The sequence below is a fragment of the Muntiacus reevesi genome, chromosome 13 (genome assembly GCF_963930625.1).
Source record: "Muntiacus reevesi chromosome 13, mMunRee1.1, whole genome shotgun sequence".
Classification (NCBI taxonomy): Eukaryota; Metazoa; Chordata; class Mammalia; order Artiodactyla; family Cervidae; genus Muntiacus; species Muntiacus reevesi.
In genome coordinates, this window is record NC_089261.1 from 7,751,243 (window position 1) to 7,776,077 (window position 24,835).

Here is a 24,835-nt window from a genome sequence, read left to right on the forward strand (position 1 = left end):
AGGCTTATCAAAGGCAGCTTGAGAGTCTGAGATGGCGTTGCAGATGAGCATAGTCAGGCCGGTCTTGCAAAGTTAGGCAGAGCCCAGTTATCTGGACAACCAGGGCAGAGCAGACAAAGGATGAACCAGAATAACTCTCCACATGGAGTCATTCTCAGCTGTGCCTGGGAGGCTTTGCAGGACATCTGAGATGCTCTGCAGCACGGGGCATCTCCCCACTGCTTTGCGCCCAGCACAGACCTGGATTGTTAAAAAGAACGTGTCAGTGGCAGTAGCTGGGCCTCAACAGTTCTGGAGGTGGAGGGAACTCGGTCAGGATTAAAATAAGATGATGCAAACAGCTGCCCCTTGTTGGGTGTTCTGAGCCCTTGGGCAGGATCCTTACATGCCTCTGGATCCCCTCCAAGTCTTTCCAGGTGGGCACTCTTATAGGCGAGAAGATGAAAGATAAACTGGTCCACTCCACGTTGTATGGATGGTAAGTAGTGGATCTGGGGTTCCGACTGAGGTAGGTGAAGATCCAGGGTTCTCTTTCCTATGCCATCAGGAATACTCCCATCCCGTGACCTCCCAACCCCTCTCTAAGGACCTGCTGCATTGCCCAGTGGTTGATTCATATACAGATTCCTAAATATCATGAGATGGCCAGGAGGAAACTGTTATTGTGGGTCACAGACAGTTAATGTGCAATCCAAGCTTGCCAACTAGTGTAAGGTCAGGCTTTCTGAATTCAGGGGTGGGATTAGATAGTCACGTACACATTTAATTCACACCACCTTTGCTTCAGGGTGTAGTCAGTTCAGTTCAGTTGCTCAGTCATGTCCGATTCCTTGTGACCCCATGGACTGCAGCATGCCAGGCTTCCCTATCCATCACCAACTCCTGCAGCTTGCTCAACCATTGAGTCGGTGCAACTATCCAACCATCTCATCCTCTGTCATCCCCTTCTCCTCCTTCCTTCAATCTTTCCCAGCATCAAGGTCTTTTCAAATGAGCTGACTCTTCACATCAGGTAGCCAAAGTATTGAAGTTTCAGCTTCAGCACCAGTCCTTCCAGTGAATATTCAGGACTGATCTCCTTTAGGATGGACTGGTTGGATCTCCTTGCAGTCCAAGGGACTCTCAAGAGTCTTCTACAACACCATAGTTCAAAAGCATCAATTCTTTGGCGCTCAGCTATCTTTATTGTCCAACTCTCACATCCATACATGACTACTGGAAAAACCATAGCTTTGACTAGATGGACCTTTGTTAGTAATGTCTCTACTTTTTAATATGTTGTCTAGGTTGGCCTACCAACCTTTACTAGTTATAGCAAAGATCTGCAGGATAATCATCTTCAACATCATCATCTTCTAAAGACCAGGAAGGTCAACAGAATGAGCTAGCCTATACAGTAGCACCCTACCCTCAAAAACCCCTTGCTTTTCCCATCTGTGAGATAGGTATTTGGGGAGTAGGCTCTAGTTGCATCTAAGGTTGTTTTTAGTCCCAAAGCTCTCGCCTCCAATCTTTGAGTTTGCTCTTCTCTGCGCCTGCAATGCTCTTCTCTTTTTCATCTTTGGGATAAGTTTTACTCATCCTCTGGGATCCAGCTCAGGGATCACCTCCCCCAGGAAGCCTTCCTTAGAACCCTAGTCTGGGTCAAGCGCATCCTGGAGTTCTGTGGCTGATTTCTCCATCCCAGGACACACTGCTGTTTGTCAAAATTGTCTGCTTATCCATTCAGCCTCCCCATTGGCCTCTGACTCTCTTGGGAGCAAGGATTCTGTCCTAGACAGCTTTTTTCCTTCAACAACCAGCATGGTCCCTGGCATTCAAGAAACACCCAGCATGAATTCTCTGTATACGCAGCACCATGATCTCCGACGTGGTTATTATTCCTGGGAGAACTGAACCCAAGCAGCCACAGGGAGCAAAATTGAGTGCTATGACAAGTCTAAACATCACAGAGACTCAAGAAGCATATAGAAACATAAAGAGAAAATGGCTTTTCAAAGTTGAAAAGAAGGAAAGAAAATTCGCACTGGCTATGAATTCACATAGGCTTTGTTGGTGTGCTGGGGTAGGGATGGGATAACTAATTTTCTCCACGCATCTCCCCATTGTTCAAAAATGTCCAATAAGACGGGAAAAAATCAAACTGGAAAAATAGTATCTTTTTAAAATTCACACTATTTTAGGACAATGTAACACAATAAGATTGAAGAAGAGCATCAAGCCAAGGTCAGCTCTTGGCCTAGATGCACACTTGCTCTGTGATCTTGCATGAGTTACCTCCCCTCTCTGAGATCTATATGCTGCATCTTTAAAAAGGGAAGATGGACTAGGGCATTCACCAAGTGTTCTGATGCATACATACTCCTCAGCACTGAGCCATGTTTTTCTCACATGGATTTTCAGGTTACATATTAAGGGTTTTTTTTCCCCTCTTTCCTTAGGGAATTTTCTCATTTTTCCATGTTCAAAGACACACAAAGGCTCACAATTCGCTGCTGTTGTAACAGCAATTTGCCTTCATTACCCTAAAGCTTTCAGCATTTCTTGAAACCACTTTTTATATGGAAAAAAATTGTTCATGATGTGATCACAGGAGGTAAATCTGCTATTTCATGTTTCAAAAAGTAATCAAAATGCTTGCTACTAGAGCAGGTACTCATTACAATTTATGACAAGGGCTGAAAACTGCCTTTATCGTCTTCTTTCATCTGCCCAGAATTACCGTTTCTGTTTAGGGCAGGAAAGTCTAAAGGGGTGGAGGGTGGATGAGCTCTTTGGCATGATGTTCATGGTTCATGTTGTGTTTCTTTCATGAAACACAATACCTCGGGTTGACCAGATAGCTCATTTGCATGACCGCCTTCCCTTTGTTCAACTGGGAATCAAAAAAAAAAAAAAAAAAAAAAACAGAGGGAGGGATAAGACAGAACTCGGGAAATAGACCTATTTTACTCATTAAGGCCTGAGGCCTACAAGCTTTTTAAGAGCCCATGAAAATGTCTGGGAGCTAAAAACAATATATTGGCTCCAAAATAATAAAACTGCACAAGCAAAATTAATAAAGGCTCAACTTAAATGGCTCCATAACATACCATTATGTCAACCTTAGTATTTCTGAAATTTAGTGTTCATAAAGTTTTATTATATTTGAAAAGAACTGATGGGTTAAAGTCTCATTTCACAAGGATTCTGAGTTATGCTTGAAGATTTTTTCAAGAAATTACAGATAAACGTAAATTGAGAGAGTTACTGTGGTAACGAAATAATTCCAAAAGCATAACTTTAATATTTCCTGTAAAATGTTACAATAAAAATGCATTTAATTTCTATGATACAATGTGAGTTTGGGGCACCAAAGGAAGAATGTTCAGGGCAAACCCGGGTCCTAAATTGGCCTTGCATAGGATGCGCTGATGCGCACGTCAGTAGATGAAAGGAGGAATGGATGGATGGATGGGTGGGTGGGTGGAGAGAGAGATGAGTGAATGGATTCATCAACAGGTGAATGGATGGAAAGATGGTTGGATGGATGAACAGATGTATATAAGGGCATCACTCCAGCCCCAGTGACTGGTCCAAAGATGAAGACACAAATCAAGTCTGACTCTACAGTACATATATTAGCCTACTTAATCCTTCCTACCACCCTGTGGAAATAGGTCTGCTTATAAATCTCTTTTAAAGATGAGGAAACTGAGGCACAGAGATGATCAATAACTTGCCTGAGACTGTAGAGCTGATAAATGGCAGAGATGCAACTTGAACCCAGGTGGCTTAATTTCAAGCTAGCATGCCTAATAGTACAATATCCTGCCCTTTAATATTTGGTACATAGCAAGACCTCCGGAAATAACCAATTGATGGGCTTTATCATAGATGCTGAAAAATATATACATTTGCTCCCATTAAGTGCAATTTTAAAGTGACTGAATCCCTAGGCGAATTTGACAGAATGACCTCATGTATTTTTCTACATATGACATTTTCATTTTTCTGGAACTTTACTTTCTGGTAGCCTTTAGTAACTGGAAGCTGCTAAGAACTAAGAACAAGTAAAAAATGAAAGCTTGTAGTAAAAAAAAATGCTGCAAAGGGTGGGCTCTAAGGCTAACAGATACTTTCTTTGGAAGAATCCCTCACTCTAATTCTTCACACTACTTTCACATGAAGGTTACCTGTCTTTATAGCTCAAGGTAATTTGGCGATCTGGGAAGAAATCAGTGTAACATTGTGGAAAGAGTCATTGACTCGTGAATCAGACTGATCTAGAAGCAAATCCCAGCCATGAAACTAACAGGTAAAGGTGTTCATCTCTCTGAGCCTCAGTTTCCTCACTGATAAAATAGTGGCAACAACAGAAATATCTACCTCACACCATTGCTACGAGAAAGAAAGTAAATGGTGGGTGTAAAGGGCCCAGCACACAGCAGGTCCTTCATGAATCACACCCATTATGATTGACCAGTGGTAAGTTCTTCATCCGTTCTCTCGTTTCCTCACTTATAAACTATGGATTATAAGAAAAGTCCTTCTGGGGTACTTCCCAAGGTTGTTGGATAGAGTATTAAAATAACAGAAATAAAAATGTCTTTTAAGTGGCCAAATGCTGCTTAAGTGTAAGGCAGTATTAGTTATTACTTCTAGAGCAGTAGGAATTATACTTTTGCTAATACTTGCTAGTGTGAATCATTATGACTACCACCATCATTATTACTGCTGCTACTAAAGAAGAATATGATATTAGTCCTTAGGTTCCTGTAATATTTCATGATAATCTCCTGGGTTAAGAGTGGCCACCCTTGGAATGAACACCCAGAGTTATGGGCTCTCTATTGAACCTGAACCAATAGCCCCTCGTTGGTACCTGAGATGAATTTAACAAGGGTCCCTTGGCGCAAGGAGATACAGACATAAACTCAGTATAGAGAGGTGAGTAGCACCTGTCATAGCAACTGTCAAGCACATGGTGATTGCACAATAAATTCTCTATCATGAATAAGTACAAGAGGTAGCTTACAGATGGCTGCCAAGACTCTGCCATTGAGAGTCCAGTTCCTCTCCTCTTGAATCTGAGCTGGCTGTGTGACTTGTTTTGACTAACAGAGCAACGTGCAACTTCTAAAGCTGGCCCCTGTGAGACCCTAAGCTTTTGCCTCTGTTCTTGCAACACTCCCTCTTAGAACCTAGCTGTCATGCTGGGAGAAGCCCAAGTCACGTGAAGAAGCTGCGTGAGGGAAAGACAGATGCTCAGGTGACAAGAAGCTCAAGTTGTCCAACATGTGGTTGAGCCCCTTGGATCTTCCAGACCATGTCAAGCTGCCTGATGTCTGTGGCTCCATCCAACACTACATGGACCAGAAGAATCTCCAAGCTGAGCTCTGTCAAACCACTGAATCACTGGGCATAATACATGGTTGCTATTTTAAGCCACCAAGGTTTAAGTGCGGTTTGTTTAAGTGCAATTTGTTTAAGTGCGGTTTGTTATGCAGCAATAGCTAACTGAAACAAAGTGGGTGTTGGTGTTCCGGTGAGACGTTCCCAACCCAGTTAGGAACATTCAAGGGGCTTGGATGGCTCCCCGAAAGAGGCAGCATGTAGAAGGCATACAGGATTTCTGGATGACGCAGGCATGAAAGGGTTCCGGCTCTCACACACGAGTTAACCCACTTCCCTAAATGATGCTTTTGAGTCCAAGGTAGATAAGTGACAAGAACCAGAATTTTAAAATCTTTTCTCACCCGAATAATTGTTTCTCCTCTTTAGGGATCAGCCCCACTCCCCCGGCTCTAAATCAAAATGACACAGTCTCCAAATTGGTTCAGGTGCTCATGCATTTATAAAAATGTCTTTTGCTGGAAAAGTCTTGGTATGTCTAATTTCTGCCCCAAGCAGATTTTTATAGTTAAGCTATGTTATAAATGTCGTTTAATTTACCCTGCAATGTCGGGCCGCCATTAAACCAAGAGCCAGTGGTAATACGTATAAGATCTTTTTGGACGGTCTGATCAGGGTTTGGGAGGAGGGGATGGGGGGCGTTTAATCATCATTTGTCCACATTTGTATTCTTCTCCTCTCCTCTCTGCTGCCTTTTCTGTATTCTAGCTGCTGCCGGAAGGACAAAGAAAGCCTTTTGAAGCACCCGACCAGGTTTGAGGGGGCAAGTCTGTGCATCGGTTGGAGGTTTGAAACGCAGCTGAAGGGTCAAGGGCTGAGACTCCTGTGGACTTCTGAGCAGGCTCAGAGCATCGGTCTCCCTTCCACGGTGCTTGGAGCCTGTGCTGGGAGGGGTGGGTTGCACTGGATGAAACTCAGATGGTTGCAGACCTCACGTAGGAGGCAGGAAACAGGTGAGCCTGTCTCGTGGTGGGGAGAGAGGAAGTGGGATGAATCGCCCCCCCATCTCCAGTCTTGTCTACAAGGGCTTCCTAAACAATCCTTCACTTTATCAACAACTTTGTGAAGCAGATCAGCCATCCCCCAGCTCACAGGGGCTTCCAGGCACGGGAGAGGAAATCCCCGGCGCCTCTTGGCCGCCTCCCTGCCTGTGGGTTCCAGCCCCACCACCTCCTAACACCCTGTGCCCGCTTTCTTCTCTTCTTCTCAATACTCTGGCCACTAAGGCTTTTTGTTCGCTCTCCAAATGCCCCCAAACTCTGGAGACTTACCCTGGCCAAGCCCAGAGCTGGATCCTAACAAATCCCTGCATCAGCCTGAGGCCTGCAAGAGCAGAAGCGGGTGAGGGGGCTGACGGCAGAGATAATTCATGCCAGCGAGGTCGGCCCGGTGCACGGCAAACCCGGGTCTGGTGCACAGGAGGCTGGGTGTGATCGATCCCCTGCTCCACGAGGCACATTTATCCGGCTCATTAAAGGAGTTAACTAGATTTCCAGAAAGAGAGGAGCTGGGAGACCAGGACTGCCCCTGGGGAGGGAGCACAGAGTAGGTTCCCACCTCTACCCATACATGAGAGAGACGGAGTGGATTCGTTTAAAAGTCCTTCAGACACAACTAGGAATCCCAGGTCTGGGTCTTTCTAGAGCTATGTGACCCCTTGAGCAAGCCCCTGACCCCCTCCAAGCCTCAGTGGGAACTGCTGTAAAGTGGGCATAATAGTCTGTAAACCGCGGGTCTACGATGGGGCTTTAAGTGAGAAGGCGAGGGGAGGTCATAGCGTGTGCCTGGCGGGAAAGTGGTAAGCATAATTATCATGAACAAAGGCATCATTAAAGGTCATGGTTTGGGGTCAGATAACCCGAGCACACCTTCCTGACGCATCAGAAGTCTGTGGGTGTGGTGGGGCAGAGCTTCCGGGGCACTAACTGCGGTGTAGGCCAAGTGTTCGAGTCTTTAAAAGCTCCCCCCGGGATTCTAACTCCTGTTTTAAGTCCATTTTGGAAACGACTGATTGAGCCCAGGCCACTAAACTTAGAGGTGCAGAAACAGGTCCAGAGAGGAAGAGCAATGGGCCCAAGATCACAGAGCACATATCCACACACACACACTCAGCTCCAGAATGCAGCTCTCCGACTCCTGGCTGGCTGGTCTTTCTGCTAGTCCACGCCAAGAAGTTAGGTTAGGGTTAGGGTGCCTGGTGGTGGCTAAGCCCCCAAGGGCAGTGTGAGGGATCCTCTCTTGGCTTATCCTCTCTTTAGAGGTTAGACATGCTCTCAGAGTTCTCAGTTCCTATGTTAAGTATACAGCGGCCCCGTAGAACATCTCAAGTTCTTTGGAAACTCTTTATCTTGTTTATCATCATACACTGACAGGCTGAATCTTTCCTCCCCCATGGCTGGGCCGGGCCATCACTTTCACCCCCTTGTGCAAATAATAAGTGATAGTTGCAGAGGAGGCATCCCACCCAGTACACGGGCCATTTGTGGATGCCTGATGGAGCAACGAATGAATGAATGAGTGTGTTGAATCCGAGAAGAAATGAAAGATCATTGAGAGTAAGTTCCTTGAGGGCTGGCACTGTTGGTTTTTGTTCCAGGGCTTGGAGCAGAGCCTACCCAGTAGATACTCATTACATATTTGCTGTCGTGGTTGAATCAAGTGAATTTCCAGCACCCCAGTGGGAAAGACAGATGCCTAAACAAAAACCAAGAATAGTACACGCTTGTTCCTACAGCAGGGGTGCCAGCCTGAGGCCTTGGTACTGGCAGAGAGAGAGAGGCGGCAGGCAGGAGGCATCAGGGAAGGGACCCCAGAAGTGGGTACGGGGTATCGGAGAGTGGGGAGGGAGCCAGCGGGAGACAGTCTATCTTGGATTAATTCTGGGCCTTGTTCCAATTACAGCAAAGAGACCCGAGAAGTAGAAAAGCAAGCTGCACACCAGTGTGGGAAGCACGGTGCCATGCTGTAAGAATTTAAATTGTTTACGCTGGGACTTCCTTGGTGGTCCAGGAGTTAGACTCTGTGCTTCCGCTGCAGGCAGTGGGGGTTCGATCCCTGGTTGGGGAACTAAGATCCTGCCAGGTACACAGTGTAGCAAAAATAAACAAAACCGAAAACAGTGGATACGCTTAAATTGAAACCAATGGGCCAGTCTGCCAAAATGTCAGTGTCAGGAAAAACCAAGGCCGAGGAACCATTTCTTATATGAAAAATAGGACTCATTTTCAATATCACTAGCCCCTCAAAGTTGTTTGCAGCCATCTAATACAATAATGGGTACTCTCTGCCACATGTGCACAAGTAAATGACTATTTTTATTACTACTTAAAATAAAACTACTCCAGGACCTGAAAGGGGTAATTTGTTTGCGGCCAAACCTCATTAACTGATTGTCCCAGTTTCTGCTTTATGGAAATAGTGGGCATAAAATTCATGTATGTACACACTGTCAGGTACGGCTCTGTAATTCTCTGCAATTCAGGATGTATTTTTCCACATGCAAAAGAGAATGTGGTGCCCACATAATTGCCGTGAGTGAAATCAGTGATGTTGCTCTCAGTCCGTCCTGATGGAGCTCTCTTGTCTGTATCTATGAAGTCCAGGATGGTTCTTGAAAGTTCTCTTCAAGTGGCACAGTCATGTGTTCCATGAAAGAGCACCCATTAATTTTTTTTTTCTAGAAATGAGGTTAGGTGAGACCAAGGCATTTTGCTTTGTGCAGATACTACCCAGGAACGACAGGCAGTGGCTCTGGGAATTCACGGCTCCCAGGCCTGGTCCCGTGGGGAGAACCTCCCGCTTGCCTGGAAATCATCAGGTCAGCATGAGAGAGGATGGAGGAGAGAAGAAAAAACTTGCATTTTTCAGTTAGGCCTGAGTTTGAAGAATGGTTAGCAGTTAAGCTCTATGAAGGCAAGATTATGTTTTATTCATCTATCTCAAGTCTGAGCCAAGTACCTGGTACAGAGCAGAAGGTCTTGCAGGATGAGAAAGTCGGTCTTGAATGAATGAATAAATCCTAAGTCACCACCGTTTAGCCAACTGAGCCTGTCAGCTTCCTTATCTATGATCAAATGCCTGCAATATGAAGTTCTGCTAATAATTAAGCAAAATCCTACAAATGAAGCCACAGCAGGGATTCCCTGTTAGGGCATTAGAGGAGATTGTTTCCTTCTCAGCCTTTCCAGAGATCTACTTTAGAAACAGGGAAGGGGCATAGTGGAGAGACAGACAGAAAAGACCCAGACTGTGCCCTCTGTAAGCCCCTGATGGCAAGAGGGTTCATGGAAGACCAGGCCATGCCCACCTGGCTCCTCATCTGGGGTTCTGTGGCTGATCTGAAGTGAACCTTACTCATAAAACACTAGCCAGGGAATGATGGCTTCACCCACCTGGATCCCTGCATTCTTCTTAGAACCTCAATTTTGTGAAAAAGATGATAAAATACCTTACATCGGGGAGCAGCATTTAGATACAGCTATTGTAAAGTCAATACACCTCTGTGAATGAATTCCCCTAGAACGCTTTATCTGTGGGGTTCAGGCAATTGTGAATTCTGTTCCAGCTGGTAATTATATACAAGTCCCTCTTCCTCTGTTGAGACTCTTGGGAAAGGTCATTCATTCATTTATTCACAGCCATATCTAAATTGAGTACATAATTTGCGTCAGGCATCATGCTACTTCTTGATGGACAATTCTTTATTTCAAATAGATGAAAAGTTTTTTCCACAAAGCACAAACAATCTCCCATGGTTATGCATCTAGAAGGGATGAAGCTGGGTTTCAGACTCTAGTCTCTCTGACCCTAAACTCTGAGCTCTTGGCCACTGCCCTACAGCCAGCAAGCACCAGCTGACGGCCTGATGTGCTGCGCTGAGATATCGGTGACACAGACTTTAGGAGTTCTTAGTCTGGGAGGCAGACAACCGTGCCTTAGCAGGCATGCGGATACTAAGCATTTCCTGCCCGCTAATTAGGAAGGATTGCACTTCAGCAGTCATTCAACCAACAACTTTGCATTTACTGAGCTTCTATTTATTGGAGATGGACTGTTGAGTGGTGGGGACTGAGAAAGAAATATGATCTATTCCCTGCCTTGGAGGACTTCATTGTCCAGAAGAGGAGAAAGGCTTCCCAACGCTTGCATCTGTGGGGAAGCAATTGATGATGGCCCATTTATGTATCCCATAATCAGACACCTGCTGTGTCCTGACACAAGTCTAGGTCCTGAGCTCGAAATCACTCCCTGTGGGTACACACTATAGTGCATCCTTTTGGCTTTTCTGTGGTATCAACCGTAGGTCTAATTCAGGAGATGTAAGAGATGCTGGTTTGATCCCTGAACCAGTAAGATCCCCTGGAGGAGGGCATGGCAACCCACTCCAGTATTCTTGCCTGGAGAATCCCATGGACGGAGAAGCCTGGTGGGCTACAGTCCATGGGGTCGCAAAGAGTCAGACATGGCTGAAGCGACTCAGCATGCATACACTGTAGGTCTAGACACATGTTTAATTAATAAGGATGATGATACATGTTACATATACTATACGTGTTCCTAAATTACTGAGCTCCTATCATGGGTGCCAACCACTATTCTGCAAGTTTTTCAGAATTAACTCATGGCTCCTCACTGCAGTCCTACAGTCCTATGTGGGTTCTACAGACCCACACATGGGTCCTCCTGCCATGCTCACCTCACAGATGAGGAAACTGAGACCTAGAGAGGTGAAATTCTTTGCTTGAGCTTACACAACTGGCTGCACCAGAGGCCTGAGGCTTTCTTTAAAAACAAGCACAACAAAAAGTTATTTCTAACGCCAATGCAAGTGAAAGTATGCAAATTAGCCCCAGCACATCATCTTTTATTTATGCCATAAATTAGGCAAATTTCTCTTCCAAAGCCCTGGAAAATGAGGCCTGATTCCACATATTTTGCATTCATTTCCAAGGTGGCTGGCCCCCAGTTAGCTTTACAATTTGGAAAACCTGCTTTAAAGAGGGGCACAAAGGTGGAGGCCTGATCAGCAGTCCAGGGAACGAGAGGTAGGAGGAGCACTGGTCCTCTCCCTGGGCAAATCACTTTATGCACTTCCACTTCCAGGGCTGCCATGTACAGGTGCACAGGTTGTGCACTGCATCACCTCAGGGGAGGTTTCTCGGACACCGCAGTATGAATAGCTCCTCCTGCGGTTGTGTAGCTACGTGGTTCTTTGCATTGCATTCTCACAATCCACCCTGTGGAGGGAGGCAGAGGAAGCACTGTGTTCTCATTTGGCAGATGGAAACCAAAGCTCAAGCTGATGAGAGCACTTCCTTCAGCAACCCATGATGACACACGGATGGCAGAGCTGGGATCCACATTCAGGCCTCCGTCCTAACACAGGGCTGAGCTCACCAGTCTCAGAAAATTCACCCTGAAAACCGTTCTTTTAAACACTTCCTTCCATTTCCATAATATTAAAGCTTTGGAGAGAACACAACCTTATAGAATAGCTGTGTTATGGGAACCACACTTAGAACCACATGTTTGAAAAAGCACATCTTGTTTTCCCACTGGCCTCCAACATTGCTTTGCTTCTAAATGCCCGGTTGTCATTCCGGGGATGAACTTTCCCAGGAATGGGCGGGGCTCCTGGGATCCTAGATCTTGGGTGAAGATCTTGAAGCTTCTCTTCACTTGCTACCTTAGCCTGATTTCCAAAGACATTGAGAATCACGTTAGATACCTGAAAGTGAAAGTGTTAGTCACTCAGTTCGTGAACCACTCTTTGTGACCCCGCCAGGCTCCTCTGCCCATGGGGTGCTCCAGGCAAGAATACTGGAGTGGGTTGCCATTTCCTTCTCCAGGGGATCTTCCTGACCCAGGGATCAAACCCGAGTCTCCTGCATTGCAGGTGGATTCTTTACCCTCTGAGTTACCAATATACCCGTTTATGAGAATCTGTCTCAAGGACTTCTTCCTTAGATCGTTCTTTCCTAAGTTTACCCAAATGTGAAGATTGTGCATTTCATACAGATGCTCTTCCTGTGCCCCCTGAATCTGAGCCATTCATGGCCAAAGAAGGTCTTTCTTTCTCTCTGTCTTCATTTCTTTCTTCCTCCCTCCCCTCCTATCTTCCTCTCACTCATCCCTCAGCAGAACAGCTGAGAATAGAGAGACAAGCCCTGGCCCCAGGGTCTCACCGTCCAGTGAGGGGGCGGAGACAGACCTCTGACACTCAGGACACACTGTGGTTCTCTCAAGCTCTCTGGAATGTGTTTGTCAGTGAGGCCTCAGCTTGATGAATATGGATGTGCGGCAAACGCGTTCCAGAGCCACATCTTCGCAATTAGGAGGGCTGAAGAAGCAGCTATCGAGGCCAGCGGAGCAAGTGTGTGAAATGTCATTAGCGACGATTGCTCAACCCCAAGTGAAGACCTGAATGACCCAGGGTTATGCCTCATGCAAGCTTATCACCCCAGTGCGCACGACTGGATCAAACACAAACAGCCAAACCTACTGCCTGAGCAGGACGACCCATGTTCCTCTTAGGAACCTGAACTGGGAAACACGAAGAGGCTGGAAGCCAGTGGTATGTCTAGACTGCCAGGACCCAGTATCATCTAGTAGAGCTTTCGGTCAAGATGGAAACATTCTCTCTCCGTGCCATCCAATAAGGGCAGCCGCTGGCCACACATGGCTACTGAGTGCCTGAGATGTGGCTACAGGGACTGAGGCAGTCACATTCTAATTTGATTTATTTTAATGAATTCAAATCTAAAATTAGATAGCCACACATGACTAATAGCCTCCACAGGAGGCAATGCCAACTATAGAGTTTGAGCTGGAAGAAAGGTGGGCATGAGCGGCTGTATCCGCCCACCTCGCTCTCACCTCCAGCCCCAGGCATGATCCCTGGGGTCCTACTCGCCCAAAGCCAGCCCTAATCACATCAGCCCTGCCTCCTGTGACCCTCCATGGCTAGCTCTTGCTTGCCTGACTCCAGCCGTCTGCTTGCATGGTTCCACTGTGAAGCCACGATGGTCCGCGTGCCCGTGGAGGTGATGAGGGAGATGGACGGTGTGTGAGCAGAAGGGGACACAGTCAGTGGAGGGGCAACAGATGCACAGAGGGAGGCAGATGCCATGAAAGAGAAATGGACAGAGGAACCAGGCCCCGGAGCATCCCTGGTCCATTATCTGAGGTATCTTTTGAGCAAGTCTTCTTGTTCTCAGGCTATCCTGAGCAAGTCCTTGATCTGTACAGCCCAAAGAAATCGTGGTTCCTCTCCTGGAAGCCAGCACGGATCTGGGAATTTGAGAGTCAGCTCAGAGCAACAGTAGCAGCGAAGCATCAGCGTCATCTCAGAGCGACGTGACTTGTCTGAGATCACACAGGCGGGAAGGGACACTTGACTCCAGGGCCTGTGCTCTGTTTCGCTCCACTGCCTTGCCCAGTGGGGCTCTTGATCTTGGGCCAGTGCCTCATTTCAGCTGAACTCACCAATCTATGAGCGAAGCTTTGGCACGTGCCTACACCCAAGCTGGGGACGGGTGAGACCAGACGAGGAAACTGTCACCCGAGAGCTCAAACCCACTCTTCTTCCCGCTACAACTTGTCACAAGCTCCAGCTCCCAGGTATTAGGCTGTATCCGCCCACCTCGCTCTCATCTCCAGCCCCTGGATCATCTCTGGGACCCTACTTGCCCAAGGCTGGCCCTGACCACATCAGCTCTGCCTCCTGTGACCCCGCCCTGGCTCTCTCCACCCCACACCCCTGCTGGGCTTCTCAATCAGCCAGTCTCTACGACCCGTGGTGAGAGCAAGGAAGCCCAGGAGGGGCGCCCGGCCTGGGACCTGCGTCTCTGAGCTGCCCTGGCTTGCTCTTCCTTGCTTGACTCGAGCCATCTGCTTGGATGGCACCCTTCCCAGGTGCAAGCTGGTCCACCGGTGCCTCAAGAATCAGGTGCCAAGTCAGCAGAGGAGGAGGAAGCTACAGCTTGATTTTAGCTTCTGCTGAAGCTCCTTTCAGATAGTCATTCCGCCATGGCCACATGAGATAAATATCCAACGTGGGTAACGGATGCTATTGTTTTAATAGACAGATGCTTTCATTGCCACATCTCTCTGGGTCTCAGAACATACACTTGAGGAGAGCTGGGATTCTGTGGTTCTTAAAAGAGGGAGAGAGTCACTTTAGAATGGGAATAAGGGGCTTACCTGATGACTCAGTGGTAAAGAATCTGCCTGCCAATGCAGGAGACACGGGTTCAGTCCCTGGTCTGGGAAGATCCTACATGCTGCCAAGCAACTAAACTCGTGACATTCAAGTCTCTCAGCCGTATTTGACTCTTTGTGACCCCATGGACTGTATAGTCCATGGCATTCTCCAGGCCAGAATACTGGAGTGGGTAGCCTTTCCCTTCTCCAGGGGATCTTCCCAACCCAGGGATCGAACCTAGGTCTCCCACATTGCAGGCAGATTCTTTACCAGCTGAGCCACAAGGGAAGGCTAACGAAACCTGAGTCCTACAACTATTGAGCCTGTCCTCCAGAGCCTGGGAGCTGCAGCTACTGAAGCCTGCATGCTCTAGAGCCCGTGTTCCACAAGAGAAGCCACCGCAATGAGAAGCCCACACACTGCAACTAGAGAGTGGCCCCTGCTCGCCACAACCAGAGGAAGTCTGCACAGCAATAAAGACCCAGCACCGCCAAACCTAAGTAATTTCTTAAGAAAAGAATGGGAGTGAGAAGACAGGAGTCAGAGGTTCCAGTTCCAGCCCTGCCACTCACGCGCAGTGGGGCCTTGAGTAAGTCAGTCCCTTTTTGAGTCTCTTTCCTCAATAAAATGAAAATATCAGGAACAGGACTAAGGCAGGTGGGGGAGCTTGAAGAACTGCTTCGATCTGAAGAATATTGCAGGCCCCAGGAAGCGTAGCTTATTAACTTATTTTGCAGAGCTTCTCTGTACCAAGCCCCACCCCACCCCCCGATCCTGGAGAAGACGGACTATCACCCCCAAGAAAGGCCCGGTGCTGGCTCAGAGTGACAAAGCAGTTTTTTCAAGGTCACACGTCTAACGAAAAGCAACAGAGTCAAACCCAGGTTGCTCTGACTCTGGAGTCTGGGTTTTCCTTCACTTTGCTACTATTTCTGTTTTCAGCCGGGCATTTGCCATTTTTACAGCTGCCGGGGATCCGAGAGAAGGCAGATTCTACAACAACCCGTGTGGTGTCCAGGAAGTTAATAATTTGAAACGAGCTAAGGCACAGGGTAAATCATTGCATCCGACAGTCCCTTTGGAAAGAAAGATGCCGTCGGTAAGCACTCAATGAATGGTCCATCTTGTGGCCCTGTGTCTGCACAAAGACTGTTTTCTCCTCTTTACAAAATTTCTCTCCTTCCTCATCTTCTAATTTTTCTTCCCCCTTTTCCTCTTTGTAGAATTCTTCAGTGAGTTCACATCTATTAGGTCATTGATTTTCCTCATGGCAATCCTATGAGGTAGACACTATTATCAGCCTCACTTTTCAGAGGAGGAACCAGGTCTCATACCTTTGCTGCCAAAGACCACACCGAAGTAGGAGAAAGAGTTGGGAGTTAAATTCAGATCTCAAGATTCTACCACCTCATCACTAAGATTAAGATGAAAGATAATTTAACAGAGTAAATGCACTTGCACTTACACTGGGTTAGATGCAGACTATGAGAGATATGGAAGAATACCATTCAGCTGAGGTTTTTGAAAAGTGGCTCAGACAGTGAAGTATCTGCCTGCAATGCAGGAGACCCAGGTTCAATCCTTGGTCAGGAAGATCCTCTGTAGAAGGCGATGGCTACCCCACTCCAGTATTCTTGCCTGAAGAATTCCATGGACAGAGGAGCCTGGCGGGCCACAGCACATGGGGTCACAAAGAATTGGGCATGACTGAGTGACACACTTTCAGTTCAAGAGAGATATGGATGAGTATGATTCAGCTGAGGTTTTTGAAAAGGTTCTTGTATAGTGGGAGGGAGGTGTGTAAATTGGTGACTCACTGGTGCATGAGTTGCCAGGAATAGGGGAACAGAATATGTTGATGGGGGAGACAGAAGATAATTCATAACTGGTATAAAGAGGAGAGAGACGGGGATGGTCTTATAGAAAAAGGTAATAGGATAATTTTGAAGGATGAATAGAAGCTCACCAAGTGACCAATACTAGCAGTAATGGCAGCTTTTTATTGCGTGCTTGCTCAGTATACATATCTACATATGTGCACTCTTAAGCTTGCAGGAGAGACATGATCCTCCCACTCTGCGTATCAGGCCAAAGTAAGCTCAGAACACTAAAGCAAATAGCTTAAGATCATGCTGCTACATCAGCCAGCCAAGGATTTTATCTGGTCCTCTCTGAACTCCTTCAAACTCCTAGGATGACAGCACAGGTTGAAGGAAAAGCATGAGCAAAAAAAGAAGGGTGGCTTTACCTAGAAGCCATCAGAGTGGGTAGAGACGGTTAGGATGAACTGTTTCTCCTCTCTGTGATCTGCCATGAGATACCTGCCACCTGCCCCTGGGTGAGAAAACTTCTTTCCTCCTGGAGGACAAACTGCTTGATTTCTGAGTTTGCATCAGCTCTTGATGTAGCTGTTACTATGGGATACCTATATGCTAGCATCCTAACATTTAGAACAAACCTGTGCTTTGGAATCAACCAGTCTTGGGTTTGAATCCTGACTGCATCATTCATTTGCATGACACCTTGAGCAAGGCCATCATTTGTTGCCATGGCACCTGTACCTTTCTAAGAATCAGTTTCCTCATCGGTAACATCTAGTTAGCAATATCATCTGATAGGGTTGGGAGAGGATCAAATGAGTGAATAAAGAGTAAGCACATGGATGATCCTTCGGCACAGAGTAGCCCACACTCAGTGGCAAACAAAACTGTTGTAGTTAGTAATTCTCTTATAAAAAGCCCAGGAAGAAACACACGGGGGTGTTTGAAGTCTTTCGTGCCAGCACCCACCTCCCTGAAGCTTTGATTTTCTGCCATGCATGAAGCATCTTGCCTCCTGTGTCTCATCCAGCCCTGAGAGGACAGCGTTGTGTATGGGGTAGTGGTTATTGTGATCCATTTTACAGATGGGAAAATTGAGGCTCACGGCCAAGAGATGCCTGAGCCCAGACCCTGAACTCAGGGGCTTACAGAAGCCAGTCTTCTACCCTGTGAGTTCTCCATGACTCGTTGAGTGGCCTGTGAACATGAGAAATTACAAACAGCCAAAATTTCAAAACCAACCAATGAACCAGCTGTATCACTCACCTTCTTTAATGAAGTCTCCTTCCCCTTCCTGGGAAGGAATAACCTTATGCTTTTTTTTTTTTTAAGAATCGTTAAGAGCTCGAGAAAGCTCTAGTTGATTTTGGCTTCTGTCGTGTCAGTCTTTGGAGTTGGGTGAGGTGGGGTTTGGGTCCATGCAGCCTGGCTGCACAAGGATGGTGAAGGAATCTGTTCACATTTTACTTGGAAATAAGGCAGGACCGAGCTTGGGAGGTGCTATCCCCACAGTCAAGCTCACAAACTCAGCAGTTGGGTACCTCTAGGACTTCCTTTGTGGTCCAGTGGTCAAGACTCCATGCTTCCACCTCAGGGGGCATGGGTTTGATCCCTGGGCAGGGAACTAAGATCCCACATGCTGCATGGTACAGCCAGCAAAAAAAATAGAAAAGAACTCCACACCACAACAAACCCTGCGTCTACACCTTCCTAGCTGACAACCGTGAGCTTCCAGAACGGATCACAGCTTCTCTAAGCTTTGGTTTCCTCATCTACAAAATGCAGAGAAATGGTGATGATTAAATAAAATAACCCATGTAAGGGCTGAACATATGTTAAGTACTCATTAGGTATAACGGCAGTGAATTAATTGCCTACACATTCATTGCAGCCTACTTCACTTTACCACTCACTTCAATTTGACCAGTTTAACTCGCATGCTTACAACATGCCAGAAACTATAGCCAGAGAATAGACACCCCCCCACACACACCTGACAAGTATGTACCAGCCTCTCCCAGGAGTCCGCAGAACCGGCACGTTAGCTGGGAGAACAGCAGCAAGTGAGAGGCAGTCGTGCGGGACGGGGTTCTAAAGGCTTCTGGCTCAGGCCTGGGTCTGATGACAGATTACAACCACTTCTTGGCTTTGTGACTTTCGACGCATTGCTTAACCTCTCTGTGCCTCTATCTCCTTGGACAGGAAGTAAGGTTAATGACGGCATCTACCTCTTGGGGCTGTTGTGAGCATGCTCGGAACAAACCTTCATAAACCTTTATCACAAGGCTCGGAAGGAAATCAACACTCCGTAAATGCTGTGTTCATCACTGACACAGACCCAGTAAATTGCGTCACGCGGGTCCACTGACCTCACCCCAACACGTCAGCCTTTGACACTCTCTTGAAAGCAGCCGGTCCTCTCCCGACCCCCACCGTCACCACCAAAGGGCTTCCGAGGAACGACAGTAACCAGAGGATTGTATGAATATGCAAGTCCACCCCACCCCCCGGAAAGCAGTGTTTACCCAGGGCTGTGCGCTGCGGCCTGTACTCAGCGTCTGGGCCTGGCTGTCTTCGGAGAGGAGTCCGTCGGTGTCATCACAGCCTCTAGTGGACAACAGTGGACGCTGTGGCTCATGGCCTTTTGTTCCAGCTCTCAGCCCCTTGGTGGTGGAGTCCAGGGGAGGGCGAAGAGGGTGGGCAGGTCCTAGGATCTTTCTGGGCTTCTCACGTGTGAGCATGCGTGTGTGTCTGCCTCCCTGCCCCACCTGTTTTCCCTGATTCCACAGGTGTGTGACGTCTTCCAAAAGCGAAGCCTTCTTTAGGATCGTCACTGCTCCATTGTAGAACTCTCATGTTCGGCTGCTGATACCTCGGGCCAGCTCAGATCCTGCCAGCTCAGGGAAGACTTCACCAGCTACCTCTGGCCAGAATGAAACACGCCCACCAGTGATATCTCTGCACTTAGATTTACCCCCCACCCCCGACTCCCAAGCACACATCCCATGGCAAGGACACTGGTGATTTACCTGCCGGTCTTTCTTGCTAGGCTACCATCACTGGGATAGGGACCTCATCACACTATTCTGTTTCCAGCACCCTACACAGGGCCTGCTACATGCCCAGAGTGCGCGTGTGTCTGTGGCTCAGTCGCTCAGTCATGTCCGATTCTTTGCGACCCCGTAGACGGTAGCCCGCCAGGCTCCTCTGTCCATGGAATTTTTCAGGCAAGGATACGGGTGTGGGCTGCCGTTTTCTTCTCCAGGGGATCTTCCCAACCCAGGGATCCAACCCGGGTCTCCTGCATTGGCAGGTGGATTCTTTATCACTGAGCCACCTGGGAAGCCCACGTAGAAAGTGTTTAGTAGATGTTGAATGAATGGATGGAAAACTGAATTTTCCAGAAGACTTTCTCCTTAGGTCTTCTTTCCAACCACTCTCCTGCCATCCTATATCTTTGGAATAATGAACTCTGCTTCCTGGTGGTAATATTGAGGTTCAAAGAGTTATAGGAAGAGAGTTTGAAAAGTCTGCACCAGGTGATGACAATTTCTCATCTGGGACTGCTCCTCACCCTACCTTCAACTGTCGACTTGGGACTAAATTATCCAGATGTTTATGTCAACATTTCCTTCACACCAGCTTCAAGGATCTACTTTGGAGGGGCAGTGTTGTCTTTGAAAAGGAGGGAAGAGAAGAGAGTAAATGTTACTTGAGTACCTATCATGTGCCAGGTGCTTTACAGGTATAAGTGTTATGAAATGACAGCAACCATCCTTCTAGGCTGGGAACATTAACCCCACGCCACCCCCATCCCTCAGGTGGTAGAGTGGAGGCAGGCTTCACCTGTTGAAGATTACACAGGAACAATGAAACTGGGCCTGACCCAGGTCACTCCGACCGCAAAGCCATGCACTTCTTTTCAGAACTGTTGAGATCTAATTGCAGGGTCCAGTCCAGGCAAACTCCTCAGAGGAGCCATGCCACGGCCTCTTTGATGTTTTGCAACTTGGCTCCATGAAAGAAGCCACAAACTGGTATAAAAAAGGCAGCTGGACTCTGTATTCTAATGATGCCTTCCTCGGCGCGTTCTCCCTCCTCATTTTCACTTTTCTTTCCTCTTGATCCACTGCATATGTCAAGTGCCATCAAATAACTTCTCTCCTAGAAACAGGAGAGCTCCATTCTACCGACCTTTGGCATTGCACACGCCCGGTGGTTCCAAAGGTCAGAATTCGCCTCATCTGCCCTCAGTCACCAACTGTGGCTTTGAGTGCCCCTAGTGGAAGTCTGTGCCAACAGCATGTCGCAGAAATTGTGGACCAAACGTGTGGACCAAGAAATTGAGCCCTTTGGAATCACTTTTTGAGTAACAGGAATGAACTTGTGAGCAAAACTAGAAAACAAGCCATTCTAATCAGGAAAAATCCCTTTGCTTTCGAAAGAGGAAAGAGAGGAATGTAACATTATTTTCCTAACATGCAGCTGAGCCATGCGAACACAAGAATACGTCAGCCTTTGAGGAGGTGGCCCCAGGAAGGGGCCGTTAACACTCCACAGGCCAAAAAAAAAAAAAAAAAGTCATTCCATCATGAAAATAGTCTTTTAAGTGAATCTAACAACAGTGTACATTAGAGACTGGAGGAAGCAGCAATTTTGAGTCTTACTAAGCAATACAGAATTTACATTATTAATTCAAGGAAAATGAAAAGAAATTACACTCGGGCTCTGCAGTCTTAGCACGTAGTTACAATTATTCCCCATGTGCATATCTTAGACAATAAGAAGCCTCTTCAAAAACAAGTTACACTTTATACTTATTCATGCCTCACAGCAAAATGGCCCAGAGAATCACGTGACCTGCATAAGAATTTAGCAACAAGTTTCTTTCAAGTACTGTATTTACAAATCTCCTCACTGCACCAAAAACAGAAGGACTGGCTTGCAACACTGAGTTAGATGAATGGTTCTCCAGCTGACATTAGTGGAAGTTGGGCTTCACGTTAAAAACAGAATGTATTGGGGGAGGTCAGTTGTTTCCAAATTCTAATTGGCTACCTTCCCTCCTTTCTTATGACTCAGTCTTGGATTCAGAACCACACCGTTATTAATGAGCCTTCTGAAGTAGTACACTGGTTGACTTTAATTTGGCAATGACCTGAAGTTAATGAAAAATATATGCCGGCTAGCTATAGAGACGAGCAGTTGGAAAAATAATATAAAATGTCTTAAAAATTAAAACACACACACACCTTTTGTGTGTGAAGCCAGGGGAGGAGGCAGGATATAAAACTCTTGCCTTGGATGACGATTCAATATGTGCCATTAAGACATTTCCACCCCCCACCCCCCGGAGGGGGGTATGTTTTAGAGTGCCATCCTCAGAGGTAGAATGACTTTAGAAAAGCCAGCCAGCAAGCTTCCCATTCTTTTTTGTGTGTGTTAGTCACAACGCAGATTCAAAAAGGGGGATGAGGGAGAGAGATTTGGACTCCATTCAAGGCCACCAAGCCATTGTTGGAAAAGACAGCTAATTAAGGAAGGGCATGCGGTGGTGGAAACGATTTATTTAAGCCAGTTCTCTTCCCTCCATTCTTCCCAAAGAAACTGTCCAGAACTGCTGTAAATTGTGAATATTACTGCCTCATAAAAGGGGGGGTTCTTTAATGATATGCTTTGTTAAACAAAAGGTGATGAATTATTTCCTTCGCTCTGCGCTCTGGGCTCCACGTTTACAGAGAAAGGAGTGGGGGTAAAATGCCTGATTTATGCTGAGGAGGGCACTCCAGGCTGTGGGCAAGAGTTGAAGAGGAGACCCGGAAACAGTGCCCGGGAACGCAGAGCTGTCCGCGGCCTTTGGTGCTGAAAGCAGGTGTGTGCGCAGGGGCGTGTTCAGAACGCCCCAGGGAGAAAGGGCAGCGTCTGCCCTCTGGTTCAGGTTCTAGACGGCCCAAACCAGACAAGGGGATTGAGATGGACAGAGTGTGCGCCCTCCGGCTTGTCTTCAGCCTGAGCAGACCCTGCAGACTGCCTGCTCTTTCCCGCCCGAGGGGCGAGTTACTGGGAACGGGGGAGTTGGACCCTTCAAAGGGGGAGTTTTACCAAGGCCCCCCTCCCCTCTGGGGTCTCCGAGTGGCCTGACCAAACCCGCGAACGCTCCTGGGGTTAGCTTTGAATGAGTTAGGCGCTGTACCCGTCTCGATCTCAGCTCCCCCTCCCCAGCCACCCGCTACAACTTTCCCTGTGGGCGCTCAGCCGGGTGGAGGAGAGGCTGCGGCTCCAGGTCTGGGAAGAAGGAGCGACCATCCTCCCCTTTCCAACCTGCAAGCACGTGCTGGGTGAAACTAGCAAGCCCTCCCCCCCTCCCCCAACCCCCAACTGATAATAGTGTTCAGAGACGCCGGGCTGTAAGGGAGAAAAGGACGGGGGTGGGGGGAGTCGCTCAGGTTCCCGCCTGTGATCTAAGATCTCTCCCTCCCTCGATAAGTTCGGTGAGCCCGGAGCCCCCCTCCACCGGCCTCCAGGCGAAAGCCACACCCAAGTTCTGCTTCCAGACACTTGGTTGGGATCTGTCCAGGGCCCCGGTCCCCCGGGGGCAGCCTGAACCGAAAGGAAGCACGGGGTCCCTCAGTGGGAGGCCCGGGGACGACCCCCAGGCGCACTGTTTAAATCCATCCCTCAGTTGCACGGCGGGTCAGCTGCCCCCCTTCTCGTCCTCTCCCCGAAAGGGTGAGAATTATCTGGCACCCGGCCCCGGGGGTGCGGTTTGCAGAGACCTCCGGGAATGTGGGGGATTGGAGGCGACCCCACTCCAAGGAGACTCTCTGGGACTGCAAAAGGGAGTGAGCCCGGGAGCCAGCGAGGCAGCCAGGGAGCCCGCGGCCGAGGCAGGAGAGCGCCCGAGTCCTTCAGACACATCCCCGCCTCCACACTCCCAGCAACACGGCCCAAGGGGACGCGGTGCCCAGCCCCGAATGTGGGCAGCCGCCCCCTGCTCCGCAGCCCAGCCGATGAGGGGCGATTCGTCCGGATCAGCCAGGACCACCCCCCACCCACCTCCAGCCGCCCCGCACTCGCGGCAACTTTGCCCCCTCCCCCGCCCCGCCCCTCCGGGCGCTTACCTCCCGCCGGAGCCGCCGCGGGGCTGCCCAGGAGCAGGGCGAGGAGCAGCGCGATCCCGCCGGGTCCCGCGGCGGCCGGCCGGGCCGCGGGCATCGTGGCTGCGGGGCGCGCGGAGCCGCGGGCTGCGGGGCGGCGGACGGCGCGGGAGCCGGGGAAGGAGGGAGGCGGCGAGCGAGGAAGGGAAGGAGGCGGCAGCCGCGGGGAGGGGGCCGCGGGCCGGGGCAGCCGCCGGAGCCCCCCGGAGCGGACGCGCGCTCAGCCCCGCGATCGCTCTGGCCGAGCTGCGCCGGGCGCGGGCGGGCGAGTGAGGAGGAGCCGGCGAGCGAGCGAGCGAACGAGCGAGGAGCGGGCGGGAGGAGGGAGGGGGCTGGGGCCGAGTCGGTGCCGAGCGAGCGCGGGCAGGAAGGGAGGGGGCGGGCGGGCCCCGGGTGCCAGCCTCCTCCCCTGGCCGCCGGCCCGTCGGCCCTGCAAAGTTTGACGCCGGTTCCCCTGGCGTCCTGGGGGCCGAGCGTTTCCTCTCGTTGGATGCTCCGGCAGCCCTGCGCGGGCGCGGCCAGGCTGAGGAGCATCCGGACCATTTCCCAGACGGTGAGATAGAGGCCTCCGAGCTGAGCGCAGCCCTCAGCCTGCGCTGCAGCCTAGAGTCTTTTCCATGGCTCACTCTTTAGGACCGATCCCAGTTCCAGCTCTCTCGGCCCCAGCCAGCTCTGTTCCCTGAACGCCCTGCGTGTTTCCGAAGTGAAGTCCCCATAACCTAGAAAGTCTCCGACTCTGGGGACCTGATGAGAGCTGTCAATCTCCCAGCACGGTGCAAAGGACCGCAGAACCGTGCGTGCCCGACCCGAGGGCTTCCCACACCTCGGAAGCCCAAGCTGGGACTGCAAGTTACAATGTATGTACACTCTCATCGGGGCACCTCGCTCACGTTCTCCTCGCTAAGTGGGCTCCGAGGCCGCCGAGGCTTCCTCAGCTCGGTCCCTTCCTCGCGGAACTGGCGTCCAAGGCCTTCCCTCAGCCCTGTGTTCTTGACCAGCCCTGATTCTCCCAACTTGTCTTTTCTCCGCAAATTGAGGTGAGGAAGGGAGCCGGGCAGAGGCTTGGCTGCACCGGGGCGGGGGACAGGCTTGCACCCACTCCTGGAAACTGTGCGGACCACCTTTGCAGACCCCCAGCCAGCCTCCCAGCGCCTTGCACCCCAGTTTAGAGACTCCCTTTCCCTCCCCCCATCCACCTTGCCACACTGTGGCCGCTGTTGCAGCCTGAGCAGGCAGAGGGAGACAGATGGAGAGAAGGTTGC

The 24,835-nt window shown here is 49.1% G+C and overlaps 1 protein-coding gene across 1 annotated transcript in view; it reads right to left on the bottom strand.

The window, feature by feature from the left end:
• The window catches only part of SEZ6L (seizure related 6 homolog like), a 169,479-nt gene extending 156,194 nt beyond the window's left edge, over positions 1 to 13,285 (bottom strand). The window contains exon 1 of the mRNA XM_065903785.1: positions 13,270 to 13,285. Within this exon, the coding sequence (XP_065759857.1) occupies positions 13,270 to 13,285 (16 nt within the window). The remainder of the gene's footprint in view (positions 1 to 13,269) is intronic.
• Between the last annotated feature and the right edge of the window lie 11,550 nt (positions 13,286 to 24,835).